The 24,978-nt window shown below is 36.1% G+C and overlaps 1 protein-coding gene across 1 annotated transcript in view; it reads left to right on the top strand.

The window, feature by feature from the left end:
* mdga2a (MAM domain containing glycosylphosphatidylinositol anchor 2a) overlaps positions 1-24,978 on the top strand; it is a 194,019-nt gene that overhangs the window by 52,493 nt on the left and 116,548 nt on the right. The window contains exons 2-3 of the mRNA XM_051133144.1: positions 3,728-3,867; positions 18,697-18,871. Of these exons, the coding sequence (XP_050989101.1) occupies positions 3,728-3,867; positions 18,697-18,871 (315 nt within the window). The remainder of the gene's footprint in view (positions 1-3,727; positions 3,868-18,696; positions 18,872-24,978) is intronic.

Here is a 24,978-nt window from a genome sequence, read left to right on the forward strand (position 1 = left end):
GCTTCAAAGGGCTCTAAACGATCCCAGCCGAGGAAGAAGGGTCTTATCTAGTGAAATGATTGGTCATTTTTTTCAAGAAAAAAAAAATTGTATACTTTTTAAGCACAAAAGCTTGAGTAGAACAGGCTCTGGAATGCACGTTTTTGAATGATTCGTTCATTTTGAATGGATCTTTAATGTGACTCGTGAAAAACGAGTCGTCACGGGGAGTGATTCGTTCAGTCGCGCATGCGCAACATCCTATTAGGTTCTGTACTGGAATTAGTTCACCTGTTTCGAGTCTTCGGGTTTTTCGAGTCATTCGTTCATCTTATGGGGCTGTCACGTGATGAACGAATGACTCAAACCCGAAAACTTGTCACATAAGAGGTGAGGTGAGCTAATCATAGACTAAAGACCCAGGTAAACAATGAATTAATCTTTTCTGTTTCTTATAGCGTTACAGTTTTGTCTTGTTTGTAGTGTGATCAATGTTTGTAGATGTGTTAGGCAAGTAACACGTAATATTTTAATTATATTTTGCTAAAATGAACAAAATGACTCGGAAAAAAGATTCATTCATTTTGCTGAACGAGACTCAAAGGCGTGATTTGACGTGATTCAATAGTACGTAGTGTCGTGAACGCGCATCTCAGAGCCTGTGCTACACGAGCTTTTGTGCTTAAAAAGTATACAAATTTTTATTTTTCGTAAAAAATGACTGATCGTTTCGCTAGATAAGACCATGTGTTGTTACATGTTGTTTGAACATTAATGTGTGTTGGCAGTGTATGTACAAATCTACCCTATAATGATAAAAATCAGTGGTTTTTAATTAATCTGTAAAAATAATATCCCCTTTTTCAAATCAAGTCATTCTCAGATGCTTGTCGGTGTGGCATCACATCAACAGAGGCCGCTCCCACGATAGTTGATTGACATGAGCGTCTTACCTCAGATCAGCTGTAACAGTCCAACCTCCATTGTTTCGATGCCAAAGCAGGGATGTAAGTTAGACAAGAATATCTCCGATTGAGTGATTGAGGTGTTGTGTTGCTGGATGTAATAATGAACATAGTGGTCGTCATTTACTCTTTGACATCTGAGCCGCTGAAGATGCAGTGGTTTACGTTTGTTTGTGAAGGGAATGCGCCTCCTGATCTACATAAACGCATCTATGTTCACGCAAATCATTCGTAATCCTGCTTCACCTAGAGTAGAAGTGAGTATAAGGGTTTTTTTATGAATCTCTGCAATCACCTTTCCTAATAATGTGCTAGTTAGCAAGTTTCGTGGCAAAACGCGCTAAACGTGGCTAAATTAAACAATCTCTCAGAGCAGCACGTCCACAGAGAGAAGAGAGGGGCGGGGCGAACAGAGCTCATTTGCATTTAAAGAAACAATCCCTCAGAATGGGATGATTTTTGCAGAGCTGATTATGACAAGGTAAAAAGGGTGTTGTTTTACACAACCATTGAGAATTTTTAACCAAAGTATATTATAGACTTTTCGTTAAGACCCTAAAGAATCATATCAACTTGTGGAAAATGGGCATCCGATGACCCCTTTAATATTAACTTAATTTGTGTTCCGAAGATGAACGGTCTTATGGGTTTGAAATGGCATGAGGGTGAATAATTATTGACAGAATTTTCATTTCTAAGTGAATTATTCCTTTAAGGACCCAAAACTTTTGAGTGGTAGAGTATATTTACATTAAATGCAGCTAAAATCTACCCCAGTTAACAAAACACACTGCAAAAAAATGTTTTTCATCCTTAGTATTTTTGTCTTGTTTTTTAGTATAAATATCTTAGAATTCTTGAATCAGGATGCATTTACTTGACAAGTAATATGACTTAAGATATTATGTCTTGTTTTCTAAAAGAAATATTCAAATTTTGTTAGTTTTCGCTTAAAACAAGCAAAAATATCTGCCAATGGGGTAAGAAAAATAATCTTAAATCAAAGGCTAAGCAAGATTATTTTTCTTGCCCCATTGACAGATTTATTTGCTTGTTTTAAGCAAAAACTAGCACAGTTTGGGTAATTTTTTCAGAAAACAAGGCATATCTTAAGTCATTTTACTTTAGAGGAAATGTGATTTTTCAAGATTTTTTAGATATTTATACTAGACAAAAGACAAAAATACTAAGGAAGAAAATTATTTTTTTGCAGTGGCAACATGTTGATAAAAAAAAGTGAAATGCTGTAAGAACAAACAGATTCCTTAGAAAAAAATCAGATTTTACCAAATGAGCTAGAAATGGAAAAAAACTAAAACCGTAGCATTTTGTCGCATCACAATGCTGCTCGTTAAAAAAGAAGCTTATAACTACTATAAGCTAAATTATGGCAGTAGATGATGAAAAGCGAGTGTCTTTTTGTTTGTTTTATGTGAGTCATTAAATCATTAAATCAGCTTATTTGTTAAATATCACTGAGTTGTTCCTGACGAATACTCATCTTATTATGCTTTATTCAAATTTGCTTGTCTTTGAAGCTATATCAAGCTATAAAACAATAATCTGCTAAATAAATTAAGAGTTTCAGGAACCTACTCCTGTCATTTTTATTGTTTATTATCATGAGTCATTTTACATGATTTCACTTCTTGTTGAGATTGAGCCTGACTCACATGACAAACTGAATGTACATCACGCCTACTTTCGTTCAGTCAGTCATGCTGCTGAAAATTGTAATTAAGTTACTTGCGTTGGTACATGTTTGTACTTTAATTTTGGTTCTCCCTAACACTGCTGCTCACTCACTCACTCACTCGTTCATCATTGGGGCAGCCATGGCTTAATGGTTAGAGAGTCTGACTTGTAAACCGAAGGTCACAGCTTTGAGTCTTGGTACCGGCAGGGATTGTAGATCGGGGGGAGTGAATGTGTAGCACTCTCTTCCACCTTTAATACCACAACTGCGGTGAGTCTTTTGAGCAAGGCACCAAACACCAAACTGCTCACTGGGCTCTGCAGCAAAAAATGTCTGCTCACTGCTCTGGTTGTGTTTTCATGGTGTGTGTGTGTGTGTGTTCACTTGGATAGGTGAAATGCAGAGCACAAATTCTGAGTATGGCACACCATACTTGGCCACATGTCCTTTCCTTTTTATAAAATGCTTTGTTATAGGAATTGAAGTGCTTTACAGTTATTATTTTGTGCATACTGTGGTATGTCTTCTATATGACTGCAATGAATCCTTTGCAACAATAGAGCCGTAAACAATATAACCCCGAAGTGCATGAATAAGAATTTGTGAGTTTGTGTAAAAAAGAAAAGAAAAAAAAAGATGCAGCCTTGAAGTGCTTTGTAAATGGAGATCAGTGGAGGAAACATCATCAAGCAAGCACACTGCAGTGCACCGGAGCTCCGTTCTCCTGCTTAGCGGGGAAATCAATAATACAGGCTTTGCCTCATCAGTCGCCTACGCATCTTAGAGATGTACTATAAGGTAATGCTTAGATGAGGGTATTTTTGTCTGCGAAATTGCTTGGAAATGCAAGTCCAAGATTCTTCTACATACAGAGCAACTGGTGTAGTGCAAATTACATCCGCTGGAGCAACGTGAATGATTGCAGTGCCTCACCTTGAATTTGATTTGGCTGAAAGCATCAGTCTCATGTGGCAGGGATTTTATTTCCCTCCATGACAGCTTTCTGCAGTGTGGCTGCTTGATGATACGACCTCAGATGATCCGGCAAACTGAACTATATCACTTTTTCATTTCTTCCCTAATGCAGCTCCTCCAAACGTTCGGATCATCCACTCCGGTCACGCATGCAACATTGAGGAGGAGCGCTACACGGAGAGGGTGTACACCATCCGCGAGGGGGAGACTTTGGAGCTGACCTGTCTGGTCTCGGGGCATCCACGGCCACAGGTGAGGCTCTCGGTGTTTACTGACTTCTGACCGCTTCGGTCATCAGCATGAGGCTGCTCATAGCTGGGTGCCACCGCAGGACTTCGGATGGCTGAGACTGGGATATTTGCACAAGATTACAGAGATAAAATATGTGGAAATTGAATGATATTAAGAATCTTCACGTTTGGAATCAATTCCAAGTATTCTAGCTTATTCTGACTTAAAACAGAGTCAAGGAAGAGAACCTCATAAATCCAAATAAGGAAAAATAACTATTCATAAAGTCTGCTACATAGATGAATATGTTGGAAATGGAAAATAAATTTGAGTTACGAGGTATGCTGTGCTGTTGAAAAATACAATAAAGTAGCATTTGATATTCAAAGAACTGTGCCAGGCATCATATCAAGTTTATTTATTATAGAGCCCCTGTATATTACATAGTATATTATATGATGCCTGGCACAGAATGAAGAGAGTGGGGTAAGATAAGTCGCCTGCTTAATATAGATACCTGTGCACCATTTTTCATCATATTTACAGCTTAAAGGGATGTTTTACCCAAAAATGAAAATTCTGTTATTAATTACTTACCCTTGTGTCGTAAGACCTTCGTTCATCTTCGGAACAAACTTCATAGACTTCTTAGACAGCAACGCAACTACCACGTTTAAGACACAGAAAGATAGTAAACAAGAAATAGATGATAAAAAAAATAACAATAACGACTTTATTCAACAATTTCTACTCTTAGAAATTGCGTCAGTAGCACCACATGCATGGTTGGTGCTCTTGTGAATGTATGGACTATTTTAACGATATCCTTACTACATTTATAGACATAGAACGTGTCAGTTGTGTTGCTGTTTATTCAGGGTCAGAAAGTTCTCCAATTTCATCAAACATATCTTAATTTGTGTTCCAAAGATGAACAATGGGTTTGGAACAACATGAGGGTGAGTATCTCCTTAAGATGGATAAATAGATTGATTACTAATGTATAAAATCATATCAAGTACTTTACATTAATTCAGTTAGGTTAATTAATTATATATGAAGAATACCATAGGGGAAAAGCGTGTCAGATGCTTAGGGGTAAGCTGTGCCATATTAATAGTGAAGCTTTGTCTTTGTTTGAAGCTTCGTTTCACCATATGCAGAGAATAATATTACAGATGCGCTGCAAAAATAGTTTAGCTGTATTCAGATATTCTGAATATTATGCATTTCCTTGCCAAATTATAAAAATGTGAATAATTTGCAGGCAAATAAGACTTTGAAATAGGATTGTGCGTCGGAAAATTGCTTTTTCTCATTGATATTCATATTTTTATTTGAAATTAAAATCTGTCAAGCGTTCCCGATGATTCAATTTACACTTTGATGTGACACAACTTACCCCAACTGTAGGGCTGACTTTTTTTGAAGTCAGTTAGAGATGCTTTCATCTCATTTTAATTGATCACAGACATCCTGATATGTATTTAGTTGTTGCAAAACCATTCTCTTCTACTCACCTCTAGCATATATTCTACTCAAATATGAACAAGTGACAAAATAGGGCGGAATTATGGTGCTACTGTGAGTCCTAAATCAATGTTATGCTTCTCAGCTCAAGAGGATGCCATATAATCCAGAATAATATGACATTTTGATTATCAGAGGAAGATAACAACATTCTGTGTTTCTGCTTCATGCACTCCTGTATGTATCATTCATCTGTTACGCTTCTGGACTCGCTGCAGTACTCTCCATTTCACCCTCACTGAAGTGGTCTTAATTCTCTCAACGCCCCACTCCTCGTCGTATCTTGCAGGGGGCTTATCAGTCCCGTAGCCTGTGTGCGGTTTTAGATAGGCAGCACTCTACGCCTCTCATCTTGGTCTCAGTGCTGCATTTTCTGTGGAGAGGAAGAGCAGTCCCACTGAGTTAGTGCAGGAGAAGAGACGGCCACGAGGGAAATCACTGAATCTGCACGACTGCAGAAGAGCTCAGTGATTCCCCGAGGAGCACTGTCAGACCTCAGAAAGCTAGGAAGAGTCCTAAAATCTAAATGTTTGCTAAGAAATCCTCCTGGCGGTGTGGTGTCATAGTTTTGAGGTAGGCCTTCATTTTGCATTCTACACACAGTTTCTCTGAGGACCGTTTTTTTAATGGCCCTGTGACGTTCTTCTCCTCGAATCAGAGCGGCGCTGTCCATTTTGTTCGCTGCCCTCCGGCCAGGTTCCTGACCGGAGCAGGCATGAGGGATGAACTTGGGCGGGCAGTGTGTGATGAGGTACACCAGAAGGTAATGGTGCCTCATCACCGTTGCTGTTAAGTGCTAAATGCATCGCTCCTCAGGCAGTTTGCATCCACAATGGAGTGGTTGGAATGCTGAGCCAGTGGAGGAAGCTGCCGAAGCAAAAAGGTCTATAATACCTGTAGAAATCCATCCATTAACATTCCCATTCATCTTAATGCCAGATGATCGATGCCGTAGGACTCCCTGGAAGTATGCAACTTGAAATCTGCCATATTTGCTTGCAGGTTCTCAGTTCTAGCCAATCGAGCCAATAATCGGAGCCATGAATGCTGAAAAAAAATGTAATGCTGCCAAAACTAAACTAGGAAGTGGTAAAACATTACTTAGAGTACCTGTAATGAAATGTTAGTGATATATGCTGCTTGTAAATAAAACAAATACATAACGTACCTCAGAATTCATGGCTACTTTTGAATTGCTCTTATTAATAGGTGTAGTTATGGCAACTATCAGCAGGTTTGCCAAAAATTTTAGAGTGCAACAGTGACTGCCTTTGTTTCAGAAGTGTTTTTCTCAGTCATTTTTCAAATAGAGATTTTAAAGAACTCTTTGTTACAGAGATATAAGCCATGAAACACAAACCAACCATATACAGTTGAGATCAAAAGTTTACATACACCTTGCAGAATCTGCCAAATGTTATTATTTTACCAAAATAAGAGGGATCATACAAAATGCATGTTATTTTTAATTTAGTACTGACCTGAAGAAGATATTTCGCATAAAAGATGTTTACATATATTCCACAAGAGAAAATAATAGTTGAATTTATAAAAATGACCCCGTTCAAAAGTTTGCGTATGCTGTGTTGTTACCTGAATGATCCATAGATGTGTTTTTTTTTGTTCCCTTGTTTGTCCTGAACATTTAAACTGCCTGCTGTTTTTCAGAAAAATGGTCCCACAAATCATTTGGTTTTTCTGCATTTTTGCATATTTTAACCCTTTCCAACAACGACTGTATGATTTTGAGATCCATCTTTTCACACTGAGAACAGCTGAGGGACTCATATACAACTGTTACAGAAGTTCAAATGCTCACTGATGCTTTAGAAGGAGACACAATGCGTTAAGAGCCAGGGACTGAATTTAAAGATCAGGGTAAATTTAACTTATTTTGTCTTCTGAGAAACATGTAAGTATCTTCTGTAGCTTCTGAAGGGCAGTACTAATTAAAAAAAAATATATGATATTTAGGCAGAATAAGAAAAATGTACACATCTTCATTCTGTTCAAAAGTTTTCACCCCTGGCTCTTAATGCATCGTTTTTCTTTCTGAAGCATCAGTGGGCGTTTGAACCTTCTGTAATAGTTGCATACGAGTCCCTCAGTTGTCCTCAGTGTGAAAAGATGGATCTCAATATCATACAGTCATTGTTGGAAAGGGTTCAAATACACAAAAATGCTGAAAAACCCAAGAATTTGCCAGACCTGAAGGATTTTTCTGAAGAACAGTAGACGGTTAAACTGTTCAGGACAAACAAGGGACTCATGAACAACTATCACTAAACAACAACGAATTGTGGATCATTCAGATAGCTACACTGTATTAAGAATCAAGTGTACGTAAACCTTTGAACCGGGTAATTCTTATAAATTCAACTATTATTTTTTCTTGTGGACTATATGTAAACATCTTTTATGTGAAATATCTTATTCAGGTCAGTACTAAATAAAAATACTTCTAAAAATACCTCTTATTTTGGTAAAATAATTAACATTCTGCAGATTCTGCAAGGTGTATGTAAACCTTTGAGCTCAGCTTTATTCACACATACACGGGTGCACGTAAGTTTTCAGAGCACCTGGAGATTTTTGGTTTGGTGCTCACACTACACATAGTGTGACCCATTAAATATAACTATAAAAAATAAAATAATTAATATTAATGATAATAGTATTATTGTGCTTCATTTATCAAATAAAATACTAAATAAAGTGTGATAATGCTATTATGTTATAAAATAAAAATTAATTAAATAAAGTACTGATGAATGAGTAATGCAATTATTTCATAGTACACTTAAAAATACAATGCAAATATTTACGTTTTTATTTATTTATTTATTTCATATATGAATTTGTAACATTTTAAAACCTAAAATCAGAAAGCTTTTGTTTTGGCAGGTTGCCGGAAAGTATAAGCACTGCCGGCTGCGGGGTTTTAGCACTGCCGAGTGAAGCGCGTCAGTGAATAAATGAAATGTCGACAGATTTGCATTTTGCGCTGAAACTGGCAACACGTAGCCTAGATTTATGCTTTCACTTCAAATGGAAATCTTATACAGCATAACAGTTAGTCGATATAAAACAGTGATTGTGCATTAACAGCTGTCAACCATGACGGTACGCATATTTATGTATACAGTATATAAATCCGCCCCTTTGGTAAAATAAATCTACAGTGTTTATTCTTTTGATCTTTCATTCATGAACTTCACAGAAATATAACCTCACATGTATATTATATATATGTTACTGGTTAGTCATGGCTTATATGTCTGTATGTGTGCATGTCATATACACATCAAAAGCATATATATTTTAATAAAAACTTCAAACTAGGTCTGTCTTTAAAGGTTTGTAATTTGATGTTAAACATCATTTCCAATATGGAGAAAAAATGTGATTTTTACTTCTGGAACCCTACTGTTAGACTTTGTAACATTTGGGGTTGGCATGTCTGGTTTATGTCCAACATAAAACAGAAACACTATCAAACTGGATCATCTAATGCATATAAAATCTGTTTGATGACTTATATCCAGATAGTTTGTTGTTTTAATTGTTTAGGCAAGCACATGTTGAGTTGTGTTGGTGCATGTAGAGGGCATTTTTTCATTTTCTTTTTTTTGGCTGTAAAACCCTAATGCATTTTGAATGTTCTGTGCTGCTTTTGCCTCCCAGTCTTCATTGTAAAAAGATAGGAAGATTTTTGCTGGCAGCCTCATTTTGAATAAATGAACTTGTGCCGCTTCCGATCTCATCTCCGGCTTTTGCTGACTCCCTTACCTTGAGTGTAAATAAGGAAAGATTTTTAATGAATTATCTGCTCTTTTCCGCTTTAAGGCAGTCTTGCCATTTCTGCTTTTTTGGGAAATTAATGACAGTAAACATGAAATATGACTATTTCCAGACCTATCCTAAACAGAGGGTATCACATAATGCAGTAGGTTGTCGGAAAATGTATTACAGGAACATTTATTATCCAAAATTACCAAGTATACTTGGTACCCGCACAGCTTAGTTCTATGAGACAGTACAGACACAAAATCAAAATGTTGTTCTGAAGTGTCAAAAAACACCAGTGTAGTTGTTAGGAACAGACACACGTTTCTTTAATGTTTCATTATCCCATTCAAAGCATGTATATATACTGGTCCAAAGACTGACTGCTTAGCATGGGTTCTTTAGCCCCTGCTGTTTAATGCCGTAACTACACCATCTGGACCCATAAACATCTTTCTCTGTTGACGTTCATTCAGAATTCTATCCCAAAGCAAATTCTGCTAACTTAAGAGCTGTTTTTATCACGGTTCTAGCAACATCACAAGATTGTCATCTTGTGTAAATTTAAAGCTGTATTTGGGCTCTGTCGCACCGATATTTACACCATACAAATAATACATTTTTTAACATTTTTATTAAAAACATTCACAATGGACCAATCAGTGAATTACTAAAGTCTTTTGTTGTCCTTAGTCTGGCACTGCAAATTGTGACCGAATACACTCGCTGTGCACCTTAATTACCACAGTTTTATTTATGGCTCCGTTCCAGAATCTTTCTCTTAGTCAAATTAGCACCAGGGTCATCTTAGATAGATTTCTTACCACGCAGCAAAGCATATTAATCGGTAATTAGCATGAACTCTCAAAACATCCCTGTCCAAGGTTTCACCAACTCTTTGTTTCAGCTCTGCCACTACTGAACCAGTTCCCATAGATCCCACAGACAGTGAGTGGGCCAGAGAAAGATACGCCCAGGGCTGCTTTATGATAGACTGAGGGGGCTGGAGGCTATATATAGCGCTTTTTATGGGCGCATTCTGTCTGCATTTGACACACTGGGCCCGTCGTCACAGAACTCCCATCAGTGTTCTGGCTCAGGCGCTCCGTGGCACTGATCCACTTAAAGCTGGCAGGGGCAGAAATCTCAGACTTGACAAATTTATGAGGATGAGCTTAAGATGTTTGTAATACTTCAGAAATGAGTACCTCTGTTTCTTTTATAGTTATTTTTTTTATTGTAATACGCGTTATTACAGAATAATTTATAGGGATAGCTCACCAAATAATGAAAATTGTGTCATTATTTACTGCTTATGCTACGTTTATTTCTTTTGTGAAACAAATTATGCATTTTTTGATGCATGCTTTTGTTAGTTGGGTCCAGTGGTTTCGAGCTCTAAAATGGACATAAAGGTAGCTTATGAGATCCATACATGAAGTTTGATCTTATTGACATGTTGCCAGATTTAAAGGACTAGGTCACTTCCAGAAAAAAAAATCCTGATAATTTACACACACCCATGTCATCCTAAATGTTCATGTCTATCTTTCATCAGTCGAAAAGATATTAAGGTTTTTGAGGAAAACATTCCATGATTTTTCTCCATATAGTGGATTTCAACGGGGATTAGCGGGTTGAAGGTCCAAACTGCAGTTTCAGTGCAGTTTCAAAAGGCCTCCAAACGATCCCAGCCAAGGAATAAGGGTCTTATCTAGCAAAACAACTTATATATATATATATATATAAATATGTGTGTATGTATATATACACACATTTATATACTTTTTAATCAGAAATGCTCATCTTGCACTAGCTCTGTGATGCCTGTCTATGACTTCACGCATTAATAATCATGTTGGAAAAGACACACGTTAGATCTTCATTTGTGTACTCTTGTTCGAAAAGGTAGGGTAGGATGAAAAACTCCATCTCATTTTCTCCTCTAACTTCTAAGTCATCCAACATAGTTGTTTTACCCGTTTCTGTAATGAGCCTTTGACTTCCCTTGCACGTTCGCTTTGTGAACACTTCCGCCTGCGTGACTTTTCCTACTACGTAATGTGTGGGGTCAAGCTAGTGCAAGACTAGCTTTTGTAGTTAAAAAGTACTTTTTTTTTTTTTTTTTAGAAAACGGATTTCATTTCGCTACATAAAACCCTTATTTTTCATCTAGGATTGAATAGAGCCCTTTGAAGCTGCATTGGAACAGCGATTTGGACCTTCAATCTGTTGGCTCCCACTGAAGTTCACTATATGGAGAAAAGTCCTTAAATCAGGGGCGCCCAACCCTGTTCCTGGAGATCGACTTTCCTGCAGAGTTTAGTTAAAAACCCTAATCAAACACACCTGTCTGTAATTATCAAGTGCTCCTTGAGATTCTAATTAGCTGGTTCAGGTGTGTTTGGTCAGGGTTGGAGCTGAACTCTGCAGGAAAGTCGATCTCCAGGACCAGGGCTGAGCACCCCTGCCTTAAATGCTTTCCTCGAAAACCTTAATGTCTTTTCGACTGAAAAAACAAAGACATGAACATGTTGGATGACATAGGGTAAATTATTAGGAAATTTTATTGTGGAAGTGTGCTAATGCTTCAATTTGGAATTTGTATTCATCAGTTGATCAGTGATTTGATTTGATCGGAGTGAATATTCACTTAAATGTTAGTATTATCATCATACAGAGTAATTGTATCACTTCAGTTTTATGGATTAAGTGGATACGTAGGACTGGGCAATATGGTAAAAAAAATAAAATCTTGATTTTTTTTTATAACGTTTGACCGGTTCTCGATTTTTTGTGATTTAGTCAACTTGAAAATGTAACTACAACATGATTCAAGTAACTTTTTCTTTATTAACCCTCTAGTTAAAGAAGATTTATTTCCAAGTGCACCACACGTGAAGTTGTCAACATGAAGTAAATGTTAAACAAATCACTTGTTAATATCTTTGCAGAAAAGATGCATGAACTACAACTACATCTTGTACAAACTTGTCTTAGACATATTATATCTTAAGAAATAATACAAGGAAAATGCTTTAAAAAAATCTCAGAAGTCAAGGTAATTCAAATTCAAAATTACTGAAGGTACAACACCAGTAGACTATTATTAACTATAAATGTTCTGTAAAGGCAATGAACAGCAGCTTTCAGTCTGTCATCATAATGCAAATATGAAATATCAGAAATACAGTAGTAGTTCTTTACAAGTTTCTGCTTTTCCATTGTTTATTCTATGTAAACATGAACTCGTTTAACTGTTGCACTCGCGTTTCTTGCAGCATCTCATGCATGGAACAGCAGTATAAAAATGTGGCGCTCAAGTTCACTCCCATCTTCTTGCATGTTTTTTCTATTCTACTGCCCACGTTGCAGCTTTGTCAACACAAAAACGCATTCTGTGTGAATGACGCCTAGCAATTTGAGCGTCACATGTGAGCGGTTAATCACATGCGCTGACATGCGGTTGGATCATTCTTTTTTCTTTACTGTTTTCATTGGCATATTATCAAACTGTCTAATTCTAACGGTTAGTAATATTTCTATTCAAAATCTCAAATCCTTGATTTCTAAAAACTAAAACCATGGCAAAACTCAAATTCGAATTAATCGATAAAATCTGGAAAATCGCCCTATGGATCCACCATCTTTATGTCATTTTTGAAGCTTGAAACTTGTGGGCCCCATTGACCGTATGGACAAAAACAGCTGAAACATTCTTCAAAATATCTTCTCGTATGTTTCACAGATATTTTAAAGAATGTTTAAACTGGTTTTGTCCATATAATGAAACCCACTGGTGTCAAAAACACATACATGAGACCCCATTAAAAAAAAAAACACTCAAAATATCTTCATTTGTGCTCCACAGAATAAAGTCAGACAGGTTTGCAACAACATAAGAGTGAGTAAATGAGGACAGAAATGTAATTTAGGGGTAAACTAGCCCTTTAAAGTGAAATCCTGAGTTTCAATAACCATAATGTGAAAATTTCCCTTCCCTCCTTCACTCGGAAACAATATTTTCCCCTGTATTATATGGCTTGAGGTCTGGAGGGCTGTCATTTCCACTGTTTTATGACTATTTATGGAGGCACTTTGGTTGTGGAGACAGTGGGCTGCCGTCAAATTGTTTTCACTTCCCACCCCCAACGTATCAGTTGAGTCATGATCTCCACTAACACAGAAATAAATAATAAAACTGAGGCTTTTGATTTATACGGTAGTGTTTTATTCCACACAGTCCCAAAGTCTCGAATGCATACATTAAAAGTACAATAAGTCTTAAGGATTGGAGCAAGTCATCTTTTCTAACATATTCTACAGAATTGCCGTCAGATAATGGCCAAACGATTATTCAGTTTCACTTTCTCACCTCTGAAAGTAGGAATTCCTATTTGTGCGCTGTCAGCTATAGCCCACCTCAGTGCATGCAGACATACAGGGCTAAGCAGTTTTCTTTAGCTGCCTTATTTCCTGTTCAAGCTCAAAAAGAAAGCCAGCGTATCTAAGCCCTACGAGTTCCAATACGCCGTTATTCCTAACCAACATCCAATACGTGTGTAAACAAATCTGCCCGCCCTCTATCCTCAGCAAAGCATGAAATGGATTTCATTCTGCCACTTCCAAAGGTTACGACTCTGTTGGGCTCCAAACCGTCATTTTTTTTCTATCTCTTCATGAAGGAAAACCAAGGCCTGGGTGAAAGCATCGCTTGGTCTTTTGAAATTGCGGAGCTGGAAATGCTTTCAATTAGTAGGAGAGGGGCTAATAGTTAGGGTGAGGAAGAAGTTGCGGCTTGCAAGAGGAAGGCGGAGCTTTGATCTTTGTAGCTGGACTCAAGCTGAGCTGCTCCCGCCTCTGAGGTTCTTGAGCAGCAGGGATGATAAAGGGGGGTTCTGTTGTAATGTAGGTCATCTACACAGTAAGTCTCACTCAGGACTCGGTAAGGCCAAGCCAGGCCTGAATGGGCAATTTGCTCCACTTGTCTGGCTGGTTGGCAGACAAGTACACAGAGGGAGCTACAGAATCTCTCTCCCTCTCTCTATGCTTCGTTAACAGCATCTTTTCCCTGGTCTCTCCATGCTTCCTTCTAAGTTAAACTATATTTGTGTGTGTGTGCTGATAAAAGCTAATTGCTATTTGAGATGTGCATACAATTTTTTTGTTTGTTTACCATGAAAAATGTTTGTTTGCCATATAAAATTTTAATGAGGCAATTAAGTAAGGCAATAATAGTTTGGGGTCACGTTGTTCTAAAAAGTGGTATTTATACAGTGTATTAAACATATTTACTGTTTTGATAAATAATCTGTAGTCCTATTCAGGCTGTAAATATATTCCTTCGGGGAACTATGTAATTTCAACACTTACAGGTGGTAGTCAGTGATTTTATTGCTGTCCGAATCAAAAATCTTGCTGTTTTTCTCCCACGTCTCGGGAGAAAATGCTGCGCTGTATTTCATGCTGTTTGCAGTCGAGCTGCAGGTTTGTGTGCGAATTTAATTCCGTTTTAAATCGAACAGTTTACAAGAATGAATCGATAGAAAAATTGTTTTTAAAATCACTTTTTAGACCACCCCTGTGCTGTAGCTATACTCTTTGATGCTATGTGTTGTGGAAAACATGCTTATTATTAAAAAAAACACCACTGTGACTAAGAAAAATTGTCATTTTGAGGAAAACTGTAAGCTGTTAAAATGTATGGAGGGACTAACTTGTAATTATTGCAAGGTTATTTGATGACTAAATAAAAAACTTATTTGACAAAAAAAATGTATGGAGGGACTAAGAAAAAAGCAACAAACTGGAAAAATTGGACATTAATATAGATATATGTTGATTTATAGGCTAAAACGGTATTATTAAAATACTAGAAGAGGCAAATCATGTAAATGGGATATTATTGTGAATATGCTTTAATATACAAACCTTAAGAATATACATGTTATTACAAGTGGGGTGACAAAGAAAAAACTTAATAACAGGAAAATCATCTAAACTGGTCAAATTGGGCATTAATATGAATATATTTTCATAAATAAACCTGTAGTTTATATGTGTTATTATGTGGAGTGACTAAGAATAGACATAATTTAGAGACATATCTTGTAGAACCCTGTGAGAAACCTCCAAGCTGTCAAATCACAGAAGACCTCCGTCCTCTGTGAATTAATTGCGATCCAAATTCATGACATGCAGATTTTGCTTTACAGACATCCTGCTGAGAAATAATTATCATCCAAAAAGAGCTTATGCCATGTATTGATCTGGAGATCAGATTTGTGGTCGAGCGTTTGCTCATTTCCAAGTCAAAACCTTAATGTAAACAGCAGCATCACGATTAGAAGTCACTGAAATATTTTCAATAGCACGTTTAGTAATATTAGACTCATTAGTGGTATGACAAAACTTTTGACATGAGCTGGAGATGATTTCTCTGTATTAGATACATCGCTGCCCCAAGCGGTTTCATATAGTGTTGGGGAGAAAATAAGCCATTACAAAGTACCTGTTTTTTGTTTTGTTTTGTTTTTTTCAGTCTTGTTTCATATCCTCACTGAAAAAACGAACTTGTAAGATTTACTTGATAAAATCTTCGTAACAAATTGCACTAACAAATTTGAAGTAGATTTTACTGCTATGGCTCTGTACGGTTTAGCTGTTATTGTTGAGTAAAATCTACTTACTATTAACATTCATAAAGAAATTAAGTAAATACTGCGTAATTAAATTAAAAGGGTTATTCAACCCCAAAATGAAAATAGAGCCCATAGTCAGCAATGTAATGAACACGATCAAAGTAGCAAGGAGATCGGTAAAATAATCCATGTGTCATCAGGGGTTCAACCGCAATTATACAAAGCTACGAGAATGATTTTTTTATGCAAAGAAAACAAAAATAACAATTTTATTCAATGATTCATCTCCTCTGTATCATAATAGCGCCATTTTGGAGTGCATCCATTGAACGCAAACAGCGTACGCTGTTCTGTGTCAGCTGCGCCACGTGGATATGCTGTTTTCATTCAAATCAAAGCGTAAATGACATAAACAGCGTATCTGCGTGACATAGAACAGCGTACGCTGTTTGCGTTCAGTGGATACACTCCAAAATGGCGCTTCGGTAGTACGGAGGAGATGAATCATTGAATAAAATCATTATTTTTGTTTTCTTTGCATAGAAAAGGTATTCTCTTAGCTTTGTATAATTGCGGTTGAACCCCTGATGACACATGGACTATTTTAACCGATCTCCGTGCTACGTTTCTGGATGTTGATCATGTTAATTACAGCTTAAAATAATTTGTTACGTTGCTGCCTTAAAATTTTAAGTTCAGTCAACTAAAATAAGTTTAGTCAACTTGAAATGTTAAGTTGTACTAAGTTACAACTTAGATATTTGTGTCTGCTAAACTTAACATATGGGTAAGTAACCCAGCTGCCTTAAAATTTTAAGTTGATTCAACTCAAATATCTAAGCTGTCACTTAGTATAATTTAACATTTAGAGTTGAATAAACTTTTTTTGAGTTGACTGAACTTAAAATTTTAAGGCAGCCAGGTTACAAATTATTTTAAGTTGACTCAACAAATTGTTTTTTACAGTGTACTTACGTAAGTTAAGTTAATATAACAAAGAAAATAAGTAATTTCAGCTTGGCCAGTAAAAGTTTAGAGTAAGTTTTACTTCAAAGTCAAAGCTTACTTTTCAATACTTTGATTTTACGCAATCTAGTACTGAATTTATCCATGCTTTGAAAGTGTATGTGCTACTCAGAAAACTGTATGTAAATAATAACTAATCTGCATAATTAGTAATGCAGCACTCACGTGACCACAGAGACTTTAATACTTGGTACACAATACACAAAGATGGTAACATTCTGTGGATCATTTCTGAGTATGAATGTGTCATTTTAAATAGAAAATGATGTCCAGATGTAAAAAAAAAATCACAAGTTACTAATCTTAACAATAAAAGCAGTGATAAAACAGTGTAAAGACAACTAGAAAACAGCAAAAAAATCAACCTTATTAATTATTCATGGCCAGTGCATGACGGGAACACCAGTGTCAGAAAAGTGTAATAGGTTTTACTTAAATTTATAACAGTGATATTTACACTTTTAATTAACGCTACTTTTAATTTAATGCTACAAGCTTGAATTGAGTACTATATTACTACTATATGTGACCCTGGACCACAAAACCAGTCTAAAGTTGCTGGGGTATATTTGTAGCAATAGCCAAAAATACATTGTATGGGTCAAAATTATTGATTTTTCTTTTATGCCAAAAATCATTAGGAAATTAAGTAAAGATCATGTTTCATGAAGATTTTTTGTAAAATTCCTACGGTAAATATATAAAAACTTTATTTTTGATTAGTATTATGCATTAGTAAGAGTTTCATTTGGACAACTTTAAAGGTGATTTTCTCAATATTTTGATTTTTTTGCACCCTCAGATTCCATATATTCAAATAGTTGTATCTCGACCAAATATTGTCCTATCCTAACAAACCATACATCAATGGAAAGCTTATTTCAGCTTTCAGATGATGTATAAAGCTCAGTTTCGAAAAATTGACACTTATGACTGGTTTTGTGGTCCGGGGTCACATATTAAAGAGAAAGAGAGAGAATTTACTTACTTTTTTTTTTATTACTGCCTGATCTAACTTTTTTTCATGTAGAAATTGCATTGTTTTTCTGTAGTATTTGTTTTTCTCTAGCATTTATTTCAGACAGAATCATTTTTATCTAAGTATGGAAGTAAAATGATTTGTTAGTTGTTTCATGTCAATGTTGTTATTAACTAAAATTATTTTTTTTAAATATTGTTTATGTTAATTGAAAGCTGAAATAAAATCTAAATACAGTATTAAAAAATTGAAATGTTTCCTTGTCAAGTAACTGAAATAAATGTTTAATTTAAAGTAGTAAATTTAGCAAGATAAAAAAGCTAAATGAAAATATAAAAAAAATTACACATAGCAAAATTACTAAAATTAAACCAAAGTTAAAACGATTTAAAATATTAATAAATACTATAATTGTATATATCCAATATTAAAATTGTACAGTTTAATTTTGACCTTTAAACACGAACAATATGATCATAATTTTGTAATTTTATCAGTATTTCCATGTTTGAAGGTCTGTGAGCCAATGTGCTTCACCAGAGACAGATACAGAGGAGGAGAAGAACCACTCGGAGAAAAACGAATGGGAAGCTCGCCACATTTATTATGGCGTCTGTAGGAATGAAGGTCCCGCCTTTCAGTTAACAGAGCCAGTCTTTTTTAAATTGAGACATTGTCTGTTTTTCTCTACTCTAGAGAATGCAAACATGCATAAGTACCAGCCTGAAAATTCAGATTTTATAATAGCAAAAATAGCTAAATCTATGCCACCATTGTTGTCATATTTCTTATATATTATTGAAACAATGATTTCAGACTGTTCACTAGCTGATGATTTTCATTCTAAGCCGATGTGATTTTTGTTTCCGTCTCTTTGTTCTGCATCAGATACGATGGACCAAGACTGCAGGAAGTGCTACTGACCGCTTCCAGGACTCCAGCGTATTCAACGAGACACTGCGCATAACCCGCATCCAGAGGCACCAGGGCGGCCGCTATTACTGTAAGGCTGAGAACGGCCTCGGCACACCCGCCATCAAATCCATCCGAGTGGACGTCTACTGTGAGTTAACAAGCTCATCCGCCTGTCGGCATAAAAACCACACACTTGACACACACTCCTGCGAGTCAACGATAGCTTGGTATTAGCCTTTGCTGACTGTGCCTGCATCTCCCTTTTAGCTTTTGAGGCTCATACTCAACCTTGATTCAGCACTTCACTTAAATCCTTAGGTTACGAATCACGGATAATCAGTTGGAAAGACACACTTATAAGCAGAAGTGTTTGCTGTAGTGCCTTTCTGGGCTCACTGTTGCTTTTGTACTGCAAACTTTTAATTGTAGCATTACAACAATTGCTACATATTTACAGCTTTTTTAAATGCGTATATACCTTTAAGCTTGCTGAAAGTGCATTCATTTTTAACTTTGCATTTCTCTTGCAGAATGGAAAAAAAAACTAGGAATGTTTTTTTTTAATCCTTTGCTTGTTAAGCTATTATGAGCGCCCATTATTCAAAAACATTTCTCTGAAAAAAATAAATGTTAAGCACAGTAATCTAAATAATTTATCATGGCTGGATGACCTTCCAGCATTGTTTATAATGGGCCAGAACGTTTTCTAAGCGTTAATGCGTCTCTCACTAGCTGCTTTATGCAGCTCTGAGAGAGACAGTAGAACAAATTCCAAGCATATTTTACATGCCTACTTTAGCACAATATTTGCTAACAAAACAGAGCGTTATAGTGACTAAATCTCAGCCTCTTTAGGAGCTAGCCATTAGCCACAACCTTTGTGCCCTTCAGCAATAAATGTCCCTGATATAAATGTACAGTAAGTCACTTTAAATAAAAGCCTCTGCTAAATAGCTGCTTAGAAAATATTTTGTCCACTTATGGTGTCAATTGATGATAGAGACACAATAGCAAAATGTGTTAATGACTGGACATTGACACAAGGCAGTGCTCAAGGAAACTGTACTGTATGAGGACATTTACTAATAATAAAAAATTAATTCCATCAGCATTGTACCCACAAGGCAAGGTATAGTATTACTTACTTATGCTATCTATAATAGCTAAAGTTTTCATTGCTGTATATGTGCAGTTTTACCTGATTTTATACATCAAGGGCATTTTCTCCAAGGAAGCTAAATAATGGATGAGAAAATTTGTAGTACAAAAATAAAACAATGGCAGTATTACAAAAAATAATGTTAAAAAGTGTATTAATCACTTGTTTTTCTAAAGAAACATTGTCCATCAACGACACCAGAAGGTAAAGTTACAACAGGAGTCTCTCTCGCCTCCCCTGAGCTCATTGAGTTTTAACAGACCACTTAAAGTGTGCAGCGAGTTTGGTGGGGGGTAATTGAGAATGAATGGGGAAAGTCACATGAGAAGAGGCAATGCCTCCATCATGATATGATTGGATATAACTGGTTATGATCACCTACGATTGGTTCATGTGATAAATCCCGCCTCTTGTATTTGTGCGCGTTCGGTGTTTGTGAATCCGTTTGAATGAACAATATAATGGCGTTAATGGGAAGACCAACTTAAAAAAGTAAGTAAACAACTCTTACACTTAAATATAACCACTTTGTTACATCAAAATAACACTTAAAATTGCATGAAAACATCTGTGAGAGTTTTAGTGAGTAATTAGCTTGGTGAAATTTAAAGTAAATATCTGTCTGTGACCAATATTTACTGAGTTTTGATGACTGATGGTCTGAAAAATTCAAAAATAGTTAAAAGTGAATTATTAAAAAGAACAGCTGAACATAAGTTCACAAAAAATATTATGTTTAAATTATTACGTGAGTTATTATTTTGGAACAAATATAAAATGCCTAAAAACACTAACTTGATGAGATTCATACTTGCTTTTAATACATTCATAATTACTGTTTTATCATTATGTTTTATAAATAAATATTTGATGCATTAAATATATTTAAAGTGACAGTAAACACATTTATAATTTTACAGTATATTTCTATTTCAAAAGCTGTTTATTATTAAATGCTAAATTAATTTAGATAAGATTAATCAAAGATAAGCAAAACATTTAAGCAGCACTGTTTTCTACTACCATTTAAAACTATTTTGGTGACACTTTACAATAAGGTTCATTAGTTAATATGAACATGAACTAAGAATGAACAATATTTCCACAGCATTTATTAGGCTTATTTAATGTTCATTTCAGCATTTACTAATGCATTATTAAAATCATAAGTTGTGTTTGTCATTAGTTAATGCACTGTGAACTAACATGAACGAACAATGAACAACTGTATTTTTATTAACTGACATGAACAAAGATGAATAAATAGTGTAATTATTGTATTGTTCATTGTTCTGTCATGTTAATTAATGCATTAACTAATATTAAAGGTGCACTAAGCGATTTTTGACAAACGATGTTGACTTTTGAAAGCACCAAAACAAACGCAAATGGATTGGCATAACGGTGATTGCGGAAACAAGCGAACATGACACACAAGCATAGTAAAACAAAAGCCAACACAGATAAGTTGTGTGAAACATTGCAAAATCAACGTTACTCAGCTATCAAAAAGAAACAACGTAACCTTGGTGGAAAGCCGCTGGAAAGCTGCTCTGATATTTACACGGGTCCTACCTCTTGCCTGATCGCAACCCTTCTTTTTAATGTTTTGTTCCTCCGATATTTTCCTCTTTTTTATCTTCCATTTCTCTCTATCTATAGTCGATCTGCTAATATCCATCCTGTGTATTCAAATTGAGCGCTCTCTTCTGTTTATTTTTACAAGACACGCCCCTGATTGCTGATTGGCTGCAAGTGTGTTTTGGGACACAGTCCATTTTTTAAAAATTGCTTAGTGTACCTTTAACAAATGACACCTTATTGTAAAGTGTTACTACTTTTTTCAACATTGATAATTAGAAATGTTTCTTGAGCACCAAATCAGCATATTAAAATGATTTCTGAAGGATCATGTGACACTAAAGACTTGAGTAATGATTCTAAAAATGCAGCTTTGCTATCACAGGAATAAACTGTATCTTAAAATATATTCAAATAAAAAACAGCTCCATTGAATTAAAACAATATTTCAGAATACCACAGTTTTGACCCTTTTTTGTCAAATGCATGCATCCCTTAAGAATAAGAGACTTCTTTCAAAAACATTAAAAAATCTTTCCGACGGCAAACTTAAAATATAGCAAAGAATACATTGAGGTGTCTCATCACACCAGTGATTTATGGAAACCATTAACTCTGCATATGTTTCATTACCACTTTATGTTTGAAATGAATTACCTCTGATATGGTCGGACTTGCAATATCTGGGCTATAATGGAGCATGTGTTATTTCATGTATTTCTCGTCTAGCACATTCTTAGATCATCAAAAGCCAGACAGTCAGATTTTTTTATGTGACTCATCATAAGAGCATATCTCATCTAGGTCTCTTTCAAAGAGTTTTGCACTCACACACGTCATCATTTTAAGTCCGCGAACACTTTTATTTTCTTGGAGGTGCCACATGGCCTCATTACTGACTCTTGAAGTTCTGGCAACCATAGACTTTGTTAAAATCAAACCCATGCCTTTGAATAGGTGACGAAATACGTAAAACGAGAGGTTTAATGAATGAGTGAAATGAAAATGAGGATTACTCTTCAAAGAGACATCAGTGTCAGTAAGCCAGCTCCCGAATTTTTCCGAGTTTCAAAGGTTTACTCCTTTGCTATCGGAACCATCAAAAGCTATCACGACCTGTCAAAAAAGGAGTTGTGTGTTGCTTCTGTTCCCTACAGACACGGAGGAGCCATAGATGTTGTAAAGTGATTTACGGTAGCACGGAGAGATGAATAGGAGGAGCGATGGACGATGGCAGGCAGCATTGCCGTGGGGAGACAATGAGGAGCAAGTCATTACCCTTGAATTAGAGAACAGGCCTCAGCTTGTCATTTTTATTCCAGCTTCATGGTGGACTATTCGCTGGTGGGCACTCGCTTTTATCGATCAGAGACATGCTACTCCTGATGCAGTGATCAAAGCCTAGACACATGTCATTGATAAAGAACAGCCAACACACTGCCGATAAACAACTGAGTGCTTCGATTCGGAGTGCCTGTGTTGTCTCTAAGTGTGGCAGCACTCACTAGTCATTAGTTTAAAGCGCTCAGGATGGACAGTAGCAATATTGACTGCATTTAAGTGCTCAACAAAAACTTTGAATCGTGAATAAATCAGTGACCTTTTTCACCCCAAAATTTCAATTTTCTGTCATCATTTATTCACTCTCATATCATTCCAAACCTGTATTGCAAACCTGTAAGTTAGGTATTAAAAATATAACCTGGCATGCAGGAAATCCTGCCAATGCTGTCTGTCAAATAGTTAGCGAGTGGGTTGATTAATGATTTGAAACGGGAGAAAGAAAGATGTTGAAAGGCATGATTTATTGATAGCTGGGATTGGAGGTAGGCTTGTGCTTTGAGGGAAGTCTGTAAAAGCGCATGGCTCCTCATTCAAGCACTCAGTGATAATTATTGTGGCTCTTGAAAAAAATGACGGTTGTAAAAATACTCACAATTCAAGTGCCACAATACAGGCGACCGAGTGGTCCATCATTTTAGACATTATGTTCGCTGTTAACGCTTGTATGTTTTTGGCACCCACTTACCACTGCTTTCAAAGTGTTTAAATTTGTTAATTTTTCCAAACTGAACTAAAATATTAAGCAAAAATTGTTCGGTAGTATTGCAAGGCTATGCTTTCATTATAACATGTTGCATAGATTTTATTTTACTTTTTGGATCTTAAAAAAACGAATACAGAGATTTCAGGAAACACTTTACAGTGTGATTCAATGTGTTTACATTAGTTAATGCAAGAACAAACAATAAATTGGATTTATTGATACAGATTAAAGGAGAAGTCCACTTCCAGAACAACAATTCACAAATAATCTACTCAGCCCCTTGTCATCCAAGATGTTCATGTCTTTCTGTCTTCAGTCGTAAAGAAATTATGGTTTTTGAGGAAAACATTTCAGGATATAATGGACTTAATTGGTGCCCCGATTTTGAACTTCCAAAATGTAGTTTAAATGCAGCTTCAAAGGGCTCTAAACGATCCCAGCCGAGGAAAAAGGGTCTTATCTAGCGAAACGATCTGCCATTTTTTTAATAGTATTTTTTTAAATACTTTTTAAGCACAAAAGCTTGTATAGCACAGGCTCTGGGATGCGCGTTCACAATGCTACCTAGTATTGAGTCACGTCGAAAGGTCACGCAAAAACATAGGCGGAACTACAGACCCAGTGTTTACAAAGCGAACGCGTAAGTGCAAGTAAGTTTGTAAAAGCTGTTTACAAACAAAAAGGTACAACGATGTCCTCCTGTCAAGTTGTATGAGAAAATAAGATGGAGTTTTTCGCCATACTCATGCTGCGTTCACGCCATATCGTAATTACCGTAATTTCGAGATGACAACATGTGACGTTCTACTCGGAGCTGTTCACGTCCTCGGACTCGGAATTATGCTTTTCTATGGCAACACTATCAACGCCTAAACAGAGCCTACGTTGGTCAGGTGGTACAGCGGTCATGTGGTACAAGTCGTAGCTCTCAGAAGACTCCCAGTTCACAAGTTGTAATTACAAATTCTACAAGGACGTGAACTCTTTTTACAAGTTGGAATCTCGTAATTACGGGAATTCTGATATGGTGTGAACGCACCTTCAGTACACAGACGATGAACTTACAAGTGATTCGTAGTAGTGATGGGAAGTTCGGATCATTTTACCGACTCGGACCTTTGAGTCTCGTTCAGCAAAATGAACGAATCTTTTTTCAAATCATTTCATTCATTTTAGCAAAATATAATTCAAATGTTACATGTTACTTCCCTAACACATCTACTGCTTACACAAACGTCAATCACACTACAAACAAAACAAATCTATAATGCTATAAGAAACAGAAAAGATTAATTCATTGTTTACTTGGGTCTTTAGTCTATGATTAGCTCACCTCACCTCTTATCTGACAAGTTTTTGGGTTTGAGTCATTCGTTCATCACGTGACAGCCCCATAAGATAAACGAACGACTCGAAAAACCGGAAGACTCGAAACAGGTGAACTAATTACAGTACAGAACCTAATAGG

Source organism: Labeo rohita, chromosome 17, assembly GCF_022985175.1.
Source record: "Labeo rohita strain BAU-BD-2019 chromosome 17, IGBB_LRoh.1.0, whole genome shotgun sequence".
NCBI lineage: Eukaryota > Metazoa > Chordata > Actinopteri > Cypriniformes > Cyprinidae > Labeo > Labeo rohita.